The 12,930-nt window shown below is 36.1% G+C and overlaps 1 protein-coding gene across 13 annotated transcripts in view; it reads right to left on the reverse strand.

Moving 5' to 3' along the window:
* The window catches only part of KDM6A (lysine demethylase 6A), a 209,884-nt gene that overhangs the window by 88,330 nt on the left and 108,624 nt on the right, over positions 1-12,930 (reverse strand). For 12 of the 13 annotated variants that reach the window (XM_059050561.2, XM_059050562.2, XM_067023730.1 and 9 more), the window contains exons 5-6: positions 10,431-10,489; positions 1,322-1,442 (exon numbers count right to left, since the gene is read on the reverse strand). In XM_059050561.2, the coding sequence (XP_058906544.1) occupies positions 1,322-1,442; positions 10,431-10,489 (180 nt within the window). The remainder of the gene's footprint in view (positions 1-1,321; positions 1,443-10,430; positions 10,490-12,930) is intronic. The other variant, XM_067023731.1, reaches the window with a different exon arrangement.

A 12,930-nucleotide genomic window follows, 5' to 3' on the forward strand; every position in this document is an offset into this window, starting at 1 on the left:
CACAATAACCATATTGTGACAGTTCTGTAAAAAGCTCAAATAAGTTGACTTTGTATTATAAGCATTTTAAGAGTTTGGTTTGCTAGTATACACTGTGAATGTCCAAGAGGAGGTCAAAATATGCAAGGTGGCATATCTGAACTTATTTTCCATTTCAAGTCCACTCACATGCGAACGTATAGTTTGAGACATGCTGCTCTAAACTTGAGGGAAATTGATAACTTCTAGGCATCCCTTAGTCTCCATATTACTTACATTTGCCCTAGGGCCTATTTCTCAAATTGTACTTACCTTTGAGAACTGTGTGATCTGAATACTTTCACAATCTACTTATTTTAGTGTTTTGGACTGTATACCTCTCTCTTTCGTACCATCAGCACTGTTCTTTATAAACTCATGAAAGATAGACAGTATTTGCAAAACTGTCTACTTTAAAACTCTAGAACAATTAGGTATCCTAAACACAGTTTTATTTTATTTTATTATTTTTTAATTTCAGTAGTTCCTTACTAGTGAATTCAAACTACAACCTACTGCAAAGTCATTGTTTATCTCCCTCCTGACCCTTCAGAATGAAGATAATCTGCAACGGAGATATTTAGAACATGGCAACCATTATAAATAGTCATAAATTCACAAAAATTTAAGCTTTTCCTAGAACTTCTAATCCTTTTAAAAAGCAATACTTTTGTCGAGCAGGGAAGCACTATGTTCATGAAAAGCCCAGTAAGACATAAAGTGATGGCATAGATAGCACAAGAAGCTAAACAAAAAACTTGAGAAATGTTAAATTCTATAGAAAGTAAAATATTTAACCAACAATGTTATTTTGCCCAACAATGTTTATACTCACAAACCAGCAGTTCACATGACTGGCAAAGAACACACGTTTTTATATTTAAGATATGAGACGTGCTTTGCTGGTAGAGGTGGAGAGATTTCTAGTGAGACCCATACAAGTAAACGGTCAATGGTGGGGTCACAGATACAGAATCATTAAGCAACTGCTTCTGACCTCTATGGTTGCCAATCACTAATAGCAGAGTGATTCAGATGTCCAAATTGAGACTGAAACCTTCACCCTTTCCTGATAACAGACCACAATTAAAACTAAAAAAAAAAAATTTAATGATATAATTAGAAACCCGAACTTATGTATCTTCCAGTTCATAGCTGATAAACAGTTCATCTAAATTTTCAAATTTTCTTTTGAAGTACCATATAAATTCCAACATTTCTCAATGTTCTAATATTTAACAACCCCCCCAAAAGACCCCACAAAAATGAAACATTGTATCTCAGAAGAAACCCAACAACCTACCTTTAAACTAGACTCATAGTCTGTGTTCACTTTGAACATAAGACCAAGCCGTAAATGAATTTCCTTGGCTCGACAAAAGCTGGGATCAACATAAAGCACCTCCTGAAATGCTTTAATTGCCCTGAAAGAACATAGACATAAGATATCTTTACTTTTTAACACTTACATGAATTTTTGCTTGGTAGAACAGTAAAACTTCTCTTTTATGCAATTCTGTTTTAAAGGAAATGCCAGTTTTACTTAAAAAAAGATGTGAATGAATAGCTTTAACAAAAAAAACGACTAGGAAGGGGTGCCTGGGTCTTTTATGTAATTGAATGTGTGTAATATAAAAGGAGAAAAGGAAGATCAGTTGAATTTACTCTCAATAATTCAAATTTTTTTTCTGGTTGCATTGGGTCTTTGTTGCTGCACGTGGGCTTTCTCTAGTTGCAGCAAGCGGGAGCTACTCTTCATTGCGGTGTGTGGGTTTCTCATTGCAGTGGCTTCTCTTGTTGTGGAGCACAGGCTCTAGGTGCGTGGGCTTCAGTAGTTGTGGCACAAGGGCTCAGTAGTTGTGGCTCACGGGCTCTAGAGCACAGGCCCAGTAGTTGTGGCGCACAGGCTTAGTGGCTCCGTGGCATGTGGGATCTTCCCAGACCCGGGATCGAACCCATGTCCCCTGAATTGGCAGGTGGATTCTTAACCATTGCACCACCAGGGAAGTCCCTTCAAATAATATTTTATAGCTTAATAAAATTGTCAGTGTAAATAACTGATTTCACTGTTTCTGGAATTTCCTAGGGGAGAGAGGGGTGGGACAGATAGTTTTGTTTTTAAGGGAGGAGAGATTAATCCTGTCTCTAGTCTACTCCATAAAATGAAGTCTTTTTTTAAAAACTTTATATTTCTATCTTTCATATTTATTAGGTTTACAATCCATCTGCACCTTATTTTTTGTATAATGTGAGGTAGGGGTCAGTTTTCATTTTTTTCAATACAGATATCCAGTACCCCCTATATCACCTGTAGAAAAGACTATCCTTACCACAGCTCTACAGTGCCACACTGTCCTAAATCAAATGTCCATATCAAATGTCTTGGTCTGTTTCTGGGCTCTCTATTCTACTATATGTCACTTTATGTCTATCAGTCCATCTTTGCCCCAAATTCACATTTTATCTTTCATAAAAAGTCTTAATTACCAGTAGAACATATACAAGGATGAGGAAGGAACATTTTTCACTGAAAACATTTTTATGTCACTTAATCTGATCACATGAATGTACTATGTACTCAAAAATGAATTAAAATTATGACAAAGAAAAACGTCTACTTTGAATTTTAAAAACTATAATATCAGATATAACAGTATTTTAGGCATCATTTTAAATCTCTCTACATAATTTAAGGCTTATCCCAAGTACAGCTAATATATTCTTTGCAAAACTTTCTATCAACTATTCTCTACTTCTATTTAATCTTAAAGGAGGTTAACTTAGAATCTCAGACAATTCCAAAACAAAAGTCAATCTTTTTTATACAAGTTCAAAATATATACCACAAAATAGAGCAAAACAACATGCCCTATGTCTTTAAGTAACTTTATTTTGACTTGTATATTACCTATTTACCTCCCCCCAAAAAACCTGTGTGATTATATATTATAAAATTAAGGGTTCTAAAACGTAATATTTACTGTGAGGAGCATCAGATACCTTTACATCTGGTTAAATACTTTCTTCCTAAAGAGGAAGTCGGCATCTATGTGTTAAGATGGCATTTCAAATGGGTCGGGCTGTGTATGTGTTTTATTATTTAGTGTGTGTACAGACAGCAGAGGGGAGTCAAAGGACTGATAAGAAAGAATTCATGTAAATTACCTTTCTCATTCAAAGGTGACTTCCTATTTCTCTCAATTAGACTCACTTGCATACTGCTAAGAAGTTCTCTGTACTTTTCTCAAACCTTTCTAATAAGAGGAGGTGCAGCTTCAGCCTCTATATTCTCTTGGTCATGTCTAGAGCGCCACCTTCTAAGAGAACAGATTGTGTGCACAGGTGCGTGTGAACATGTGTGTGGGCGGGGGGGGGGATACAAAACACACGTTGGGGGAGGGGCATTAAAAGGTTAGGAAGAGAACAACTGCAGCAATAAATGATGTCAATTAAAAGATAAGATGTGACTGGGAAACGGTACGCAGGGGCTTTTGGAAGCTTCTGGGATGATAGCAATTTTTTATTTCTCGACTCAAGTGATGGTTATGAATGTTTGTTTTATAAATAACATGTAAAAGATGTATACTTATGTTTAATTTTAAGTATGTTACATTTTATAATAATAAAAATTGAGAATAATGCTTCATAAAGTCCTAATTAACCTTACCTTACGAAGTGGGTCAGAGAACTCCTACGGAATGGGTCAGAACTAAGCAATGTCCACACATGCCAATTAAAAACCCAGGCAAGGAAGAGTGGATATAGGTATATGTATAACTGATTCAGTTTGCTGTATACCTGAAACTAACACAACCTTGTAAATCAACTATACTCCAATAAAAATTTAAAAAAACAAAACTAACCAAGGTGGGTGGGGGGAGACAGGCAGGCCTGAGTCAAATACATGAAAGAAAAAGAATGGAAGTGGTGGAAGATAGCAAAGGAAAGATGGAATAAAGGAGAAAAAGAAGATAGGAAGAAAAACAGTCTAAGGAAGGGTGTATGCGAAAGGGAAGAAGGAAAACACAGATCATCAATAACAACCCCACAGGAGAAGTATTTCCTACTCTGTCTCAGTTTCTATTTCCAGTCTTTTCCCAACCTACTGTTCATAGATGTGTTTTTACTCCATAGGTGCGCCTTTAGTTCCTATCCACTTAGTTCACAATGTCACACAAGTACAAGAAACACAGGTTATTTTACAAAGTTCTCTACACATGTTAACACACTGGAAATTTCTTTTAAAAAATTATTAACCTACCAGCAAAAACACATATTACAATACACTAGTCTGGGCTACACTATGCCTGCTCTTTAAGGATTACTAAAAGTGCCCATGACAAGGGAGGACAATATATATCTATTCATCAAGTTCTCCAGGTTGTTTCAAAGTTTCCCTCAAATTCAATACTTGCAGACTCAATCTTCAATATCTCATTATCAGATAACTGAAACAGACTCCTTAAAGACTTCCCTTGCTCTCCTCTGGCTTGCCTATGCTTCCTAAAATATGTGGCTCCTGTGATTGCCTACTAACCATTGATACTCTAACCATGATACTCTTTTAAGTCAAATCTCCACGTAGCATTTAAGGTTTGTGAGCAATTATACCCATTGCCAGCCATGCCCTAACATTGCTCCTCCTCAGCTGTGAGCTGGCATATCTTAGGAATTCCTTCATGCAAATACTGGCCCTCTTGGCTTCACGGCTTCTCCTCAGGATAGTCTTCCTGACCTGGAATATTTTCATTCTTCTGCTTCACTCTAAATCCACTATTACCTTTAAGACTCACCACCCAAACTTAACATCAACTATTTTTTTGCTTAATGTTAACCAGCAGTTAGGTCCACTCTATAATCAAATCATTTTACTCTTTACCTGTCAGTGTGCTGTCTCCAGTTTTTCCAAGTAGTCTATTCCTTGAGGTTTACATTCCTCTTTTATTTTTAAATACTCTAGACATTACAGGAAAATGTTTAATATCTGTTTACTGATGTCATCACTTCTTATAATTAACTGACTGGACTTCTTGTTGAGGGGGTGGGAAGGGATGCTCCAGAGCCTCTTTACTGCTCAGTTCTCCTCAGCTAACAAAATACATGCAAGTTCATTTTCACTTGCTTTTCTAAACTCGTACCATCTTTTTCTCCTATGTGTTGCATCCACCCCTTGGGGTGGGAAAAGAAAAGGAAAAAAGAATGTGTTTGTGTGTTAGGAGGGGGATAGTGTGTGGAGAAGACAGGTACCACTCAGACTACATTCTAATTTTGGTCATCATTTTAATGCATTCATATATCTCACCAAACCACATGTAGCCAGAACATGATCTGTGTAGCAGAAGTTAGACTAAACCACCAACACATACAAATTCTGCTGACGTCAGTATTCTGACTGACAGACAATTTTAGAACATGAAAAATGGCTACCTAAAACGATAAAATACTTTTAATGATACAATGTCTAGAAAGGTTTATAGTTTTCAAATATTAAAGCACAGTCTCTACTGAAATTTTAAACAAGTGCATATTGCTATGCTTGAGTATCCATGCATTTTCTTAAAATCTAAAGAATGTTTTTATATCACCAAAATTATTTCTATAGATTTTCAGTTTAAAATTTTTTGCATTTAATGTTTGTCATTGTTAACAATTTTTAAAAGGAAATGATAACTTCAATAGCACTACATGCAAAAAACACACACGTGCTGAATATATTTTAAAACAATGGTCATTTTTAATAAGATTTCTACAGCCATTGTTTTAAAAGCCTCCTTTAGAACTTTACCAAAGTATAGAAAAATAATGGTATTAACTAAACATCCTAGCACAGTTTTAGTACATTTGAAAAGAGACATAATAAAACTTTAAGTTCTCTGAAGCTAATAAAGCTGAGTCCAGAGATTTCCCTCAGGGATATCTGAAGAGATAAAGGAACTAATTCCACAAATTTTCATACTAATAAAAGGGAGCATATTCTAGCTCTAAATCAGTAATAACATATATACACAACAGATATACACACACACACATATATATATATTTGGAAATTTAGAAGTTCCTTCTAAATGAGACAAACAGATTTGATTAAGAACTCAAAGACACAGGTAAGGTAAGGTAAGAGTTTTAAAGTGGAGATGGAAGGAGAAGGCAGACCAAAGAGAGTAAATGGCACAAACCAACTTGCATAGGTAAAAAAATGCTCAAGACATTTTCAGGGAAATATTAATACAGTAGTGACTGACACAAAGAATATATTTAGGGAACAATAAGTCTAGAAAGATCATCGGAGGTTGAAACAGAGAGGACCTTAAATGTGAGGCTAAGTTAGAAGTACCATACACTAAGCTATTCACATTGACATTTGCTAATATATTACCTCCTGGTTCTTTTGCCCTCTCCAGCCATCTTCATTTCATCACTGCAGACAGTGGGATGTTTTCTTCCCTCCCCTATTGTAAAATTTATGTTTTTATTCATAATTTCCCTGAAGCTTAATCAATCCAAACCCTTCCAAATTCTCTCTGGCAGTCTATGTGTCACTGGTAAGCATAACTTTACCAAAACTGCCTTAGTTATCTGCTATTCTCTTCAAAACAGCAGCGAACAGAATAAACTCAACATATGTTAACATGAACTATTTTAATAGAAATAAACTTTTGATCTAAGAGCATTAGTTTGCAAAATGATAGCTCAAAAACATATATTAAATATTAAGTTTTTGCCAGACTCCATGCTCAACAAGCCTCAGGATCAATGGTGGTTCTCTCAAACTACATTAAGTTTATGTTTGCACCCAAAGCAGTGATTTTTTCAAGGAGAGCAGAGATTCCTACACCCCTAAGAACACTTGTAATTGGTACACGCTAGGGAAATGAGTCCTGGAGAAAGTTCACTTGTAATGTGTTAACATTTCTGTCTTTTTAAACTCACCTCCATCTCATTACCCTACTCCTTGCTGATGTCAACATAATAATAATCACTACATTTCCTTACCAGGGCTTATCAATTAGATTTGGGAAGCTAATTTCCAAAATCCTATGCCTCTGGCACAGAATTATGTAGCTCTTAGGTTTGCCACTATAAGACCATTCTGATATTGATCAATGGGAATACAAAAGGTTATGCTAGAGAGAGAGGAATGATAAGGATTTTCAGGGAGGTATATTTAGAAATATGGTTGCAAGTTATACTACTTTATTACTGTATATATTTCAATTCCTTTCACCCAAGGATGTAGGTTTCTTACTACAAAGGCAAGGAAGAGCTCAGTTCAAGGTACCCTTAGCAATACGCCACCCTCATGAAGAAGAACAAGTGAAGACATGGGCATGCACTCATGCACATGGAAAGGAACAGCTTTATAGATACTGGTTCTAGCTCTCTGCTGCATGCATTTTACTATGTGCTTCTATGTCTTCCTTTCTCCTTATATTTATTTTAAGTTTGGTCACAGATTACTGTATATGATAATAGTAAAATTAAATAATTATGATAAATCCAGTGAGGATGTAACAGTTGCTCTACTACTTTCTGACATGGGCTCCTCTAAGAGGCTGAAATTGAAAGTGGAAAAACTGACCAAATAACTGAACTCATCCAGAGGCTAACAATAAAATCAACTCACTCCCCAAAAGGCGCGGGGGGGAGATAATATGGCAAGAAATAAGGCGAACAGGTTAACAGATAAAACCAGTTAATAAAATTGCTCTTATTTATTAAGTCGCCATCACCAACCCCAACATACATGGTGGTTGCACACATTATTCTCAAATACTTAATCTAATTAAATAACAACAGACACCACTTACAAATATTAAATTCTACTTAAATTATAAATGTACAAGAGATAGAACATTCTGAGCTAACAATACAAAAAAGGCATACCACACTCTTCTCTGGAAATATTTTTTCAACAAATCCCACAGAACTTAGTATGTGTTGGGGGTGGAGGTGGGTCTGTTCCCAGAAATTAATAGCCACCTATAAGTAAAACCAAATAAAACACAAGTATAGTTTTAACCTAAGGAAGTTCCTATCCATTAAGGCTATACTCTAAAACTCTCACCAAGCACCTACTCCATGCTTTCTAATTTTGTGGCTGTTCAAGAAATAGCAAGATAAGTGAAAGCAAAAATTGGGGCACAGAGTTTGTGAAAGAACATTTGACCAGCAAGACAGGAAACACACATCCATGATGGATTAAGAGAGGTGTGAGATATGTCATTTTAGGGAGCAGCTAGAGCTGAAACTCAAGACATGAGAAAATGGTGGTAACCAGGACAGGATCAACAGAACAGAAGGCACTTACTAATTCAGACATTGCATCATTCTTATATCATTTCAGTTTCACTTCTTAAGTCAACTGAAGGACACAGAAATCATATGTAGATAAGGAATCAAAGGATATAATTTTCCACACTACAAGCCCCCTAACTTGACATGGTCACATACTTTTTAATGCAATCCAATTTTCAACTGATGATGGTGTCACCTCACTGATTTTATGCTTATATCTTCAATCTACAGGGAGTTCACAAGTTATCACAGTTAGGTGAAAATTAACTGGTGTGAGGTATACATGTTCATTTCTAAACTGCAGAGTTCCTTGCCTTGAGTATCATCTAAATTATTTCTGGCTGGCCATAAAGATTTTACCAACGTGCCCAGGAGAACAATTACAAATACTGATTAAAAAATAACCACCAATCAATCTTCAAACTGGGGGACAGACTACAACAGACAAAATAATTAGACTGGGAAATCTGAGCTTAAGTTTGCTTCTGCCACCAATTAAACAGTTATATAATACTGAGTTACACACACATACACATCCTTTGTTTTCTTCGTCTATAAAATTAAGGAAAAAAACTAAGTTATCTCTTAAGACCACTCTGGTTCTAAAAGTTTAGAATTGTGAATTCTATGAATAGCATCTTCAAGAAAGTAAAGAGATTTTAAAACAGTCCTAATCTACTCTTGATTTTACATATGATACACTGGATATAATGTTAGGAGGCTTAAATTTAGGCTTGCTCTACAACAATGGATAATTTAAAAGAAAAATATTACAAAGCTTCTTTATAAAGATCAATTATAGCTTTGTTTACAAAGAAAATGAGTGATTTGAATGATTATAATACTCTATCCACACAGGTGTTCTCTAACAATGCAGTGCATCCATAGATGATCAAAACCCAACAGGACCAAAAGCAAACAGGAAAGAAAAGGCATCTGGGAAAAGTCATTCATGTCTTAAGTTTCATCTTTAGAGAAACCATATCAAATCATTGCCAATGCATATTTAAAAGTTCTGTAATAAATATCCAGGATGACCAACAGGTATATGACAGGGTTATAACCTTTGGTCAAAATGCAAAATGTTCCGTTGGACTTTCTCAGCACTCACTCAGCTTAAAATTATGGAGAATAGAAGGCACTCTGACAAAGTCGAATATATTTCAAAAAGAATATCTACATAGGGCTTTACAGTTTGCAAAATGTACATTATCTCATTTGATAATCAAAACTCTGTAGAGTAGAAAAGGCAAGTAACTGTAATGTATCTAAAACACACACACACACACACACACACACACACACACACACACACACACACACACACACACACACACGAGGAAACACATCAAACTAAGTGGCAGTGCTGAGACCAGAATACCAATCTTTCAACTATGTTCTTTACACTAGAGAATGTTACTGTCTTGTCTGGTAAACAGAAAGACAACAAGGGGGCAAAGGCCACAGTAACAGGGACCTATACTTTACCGTTTATAAAATCTTATATATATTTAATGTCTGACTATCATATTTAATGTCTGACTCTGAAGGTGATACCATTATTCCTATTTTATAGAAGAGAGAATTGAGAGTTTATAATCTAGTGCCTAGTTACTAGAAATTGGAAAAGTACTAGCACAGTCGTGTGTGTGTGTGTGTGTGTGTGTGTGTGTGTGTGTGTGTGTGTGTGTGTGTCTTTTGGTGAAGGAGGAGGGGAAGGAGCAGTCAATACGTCTAAAAGTCTGAAAAGGAAATACTGCTCATCACAGACCATTTACCAACTTGAGAATAGAGAGTAGAGTCATTCCCCAGTTCAAATAACCTGGGGACCACCAGTCCATAATAAGTGACTGAGAAATTCCAAAAGCTTTCTAATCTAAGTCTTCTTTAATCAGAATCTTATACCAGATTCTTTTAGGAACACATATATTTCTAATAATCTAAGGTAGGTCAAAATCCCTGTAGGAACAAACTAATAATTTCAGGAGATTATTGGAAAATGTAGACTTAGTGATATTAAAATATTTTGTATTTATTACACACACACGCAGAAAAATACAAGCAAAATAAGCCATTTACTGGAAACAACTGGAGTTATTAGTTTTATGTCAACTTACCACTGAAATGCATTGTAATGGAAGTAGACCAAACCAAGACCATATAAAAAGGCAGCATTCTGGAAAGAAAGGGAAAAACAGACTTTTAGGGAAAGTATTTATGTCTAATACATATGTTACTAATACTATAAAATATGGTATCCAGGATGTTTTATGTTATTAAAAATCTATCCTGCATTACAATATAGTTACAATGTATTTTTAAAACACCAAAATAACTGATGAGTCAACAGATGGCACAGAATCCAATCAACTTGGACAGATTCTGTGGTTTCTTTTTAATCAAACCTGCCCTGAAATAAAAAATCTGTCAGCACATGCAGATGGCCAATAGGCACATGAAAAGATGCTCAACATTGCTAATTATTAGCAAAATGCAAATCAAAACTACAATTAGGTATCACCTCACACCAGTCAGAATGGCCATCATTAAAAAGTCTACAAATAACACATGCTGGAGAGGGTGTGGAGAGAGGGAACCCTCCTACACTGTTGGTGGGAATGTTAAGTTGGTGCAGTCACTATGAAAAACAGTATGGAGGTTCTCAGAAAACTAAAAATAGAATTACCATATGATCCAGCAATCCCACTCCTGGGCATATACCAGGCACCCCTATGGTCATAGCACCACGATTCACAATAGTCAAGACATGGAAACAACCTAAATGTCCATCAACAGACTAATGGATAAAGAAGATGTGGTACATATATATAATGGAATACTACTCAGCCATAAAAATAATGTCATTTGCAGCAACATGGATGCAACTAGAGATTATCATACTAAGTGAAGTCAGTCAGAAAGAGAAAGACAAACACCATATAACATCACTTATATGTGGAATCTGAAATATGATACAAATGAACCTATCTACAAAGCAGAAACAGACTCAGACATAGAGAACAGACTTGTGGTTGCAGGGGGTGGGGATGGACTGGGAGTTTCGGGTTAGTAGGTGCAAACTATTACATACAGAATGGAAAAGGACAACAAAGTCCTACTGTATAGCACAGGGAACTATTTTCAATGTCCTGGGATAAACCATAATGGAAAGGAATATAAAAAAGTATGTGTATGTATGTATGTATATATGTGTGTGTGTGTGTGTATGCATAACTGAGTCACTCTGCCATACAGCAAAAATTATCACAACATTGTAATTCAACTACACTTCAATTAGGGCTTCCCTGGTGGTGCAGTGGTTAAGAATCCACCTGCCAATGCAGGGGACACGGGTTCGATCCCTGGTCCAGGAAGATCCCACATGCCATGGAGCAACTAAGCCCGTGCACCACAATTACTCAGCCTGCACTCTAGAGCCCATGAGCCACAACTACTGAAGCCCGTGCGCCTAGAGCCCTGCTCCACAACAAGAGAAGCCACCTCAATGAGAAGCTCGCACAACGCAACGAAGAGTAGCCCCTGCTCGCTGCAACTAGAGAAAGCCCACACACAGTAACAAAGACCCAACTCAGCCATAAATGAATGAATGAATGAATGAATAATAAACTATACTTCAATTAAAAAAAAATCTGTCAGCAGAATTCTATGGGTAATCTAAGAGAAAAACCTATTTTTCAGGAATAAGAAAATGCCTATGCTATCCTATTCTCTCTTGCTTGTATCTCTGTATTCTTCCTCTAGTTCTTTCTGTTTCTTGAACTGGATTTAATTTTATGTTCAGTGTTGCCAGGAAGGTAGTTAGAACTCAAAGTAAATGCACAATATAAACGTAGAACAAATTTTAGTATTTAAAAAAACCCACAGGCTAAAATGACACCTAGCCATTTACATTTTGGGCTATAAACATCAGTGATTCCTTTTGCAGTACAAAACAGAGATGCCTATCCAGACTCAATCTGACCTCCGGCCCCCATATGGGAAACTAGCTAGCTACTCCCTTTTTTTCAAAAGGGGCAAACGGTTGAGTACCTACTATGTGCTCTCCAAACTTATGTTCTAAAACTTAAAAAATTTCAAACTCTTACTAAAATGTTTCTTACTGTATTATTTTAGGTTGTATTTCCCCAGAAGTACACCCTGACACAAAAGGTTTTAGTATACGTGGTTTATTTGGGAAGTTACCCTAAGAAACACCAGTAAGGGAGTAGAGAAGTGAGGCAGGGAAGGGAAGGAAGCCAATAAAGGGTGCAGTATGGCTGGCTATGCAGCTGTGGGCAACTGGGACTTAATACTGCTGGGGATTTCTAGGAGACAGTGAAGAACATTCCTCAGAGTCATTCTGCGCTTGGTGTGAGGGAACTAGAGTACTTATCCCACAACTGCTGTCATTCAGTGATTGGAAAAAAAGAATCAGTGATGTTTAAAGACCAAAGTGTAATAAATAGCTGGGTGACTTTTTGGTATGCAATTATTATTTTTAATACTAAAACTTGTTTTAGGGTTATATTGTGCATTTCCTTTGAATTCTAACCACACTTCTGGAAACACTGAAAAAGGTTTCTTAAGTAGATCTTAAATTGTAATAAATATGGAAAT

This window comes from Kogia breviceps, chromosome X (genome assembly GCF_026419965.1).
Source record: "Kogia breviceps isolate mKogBre1 chromosome X, mKogBre1 haplotype 1, whole genome shotgun sequence".
NCBI classification, from domain to species: Eukaryota; Metazoa; Chordata; class Mammalia; order Artiodactyla; family Physeteridae; genus Kogia; species Kogia breviceps.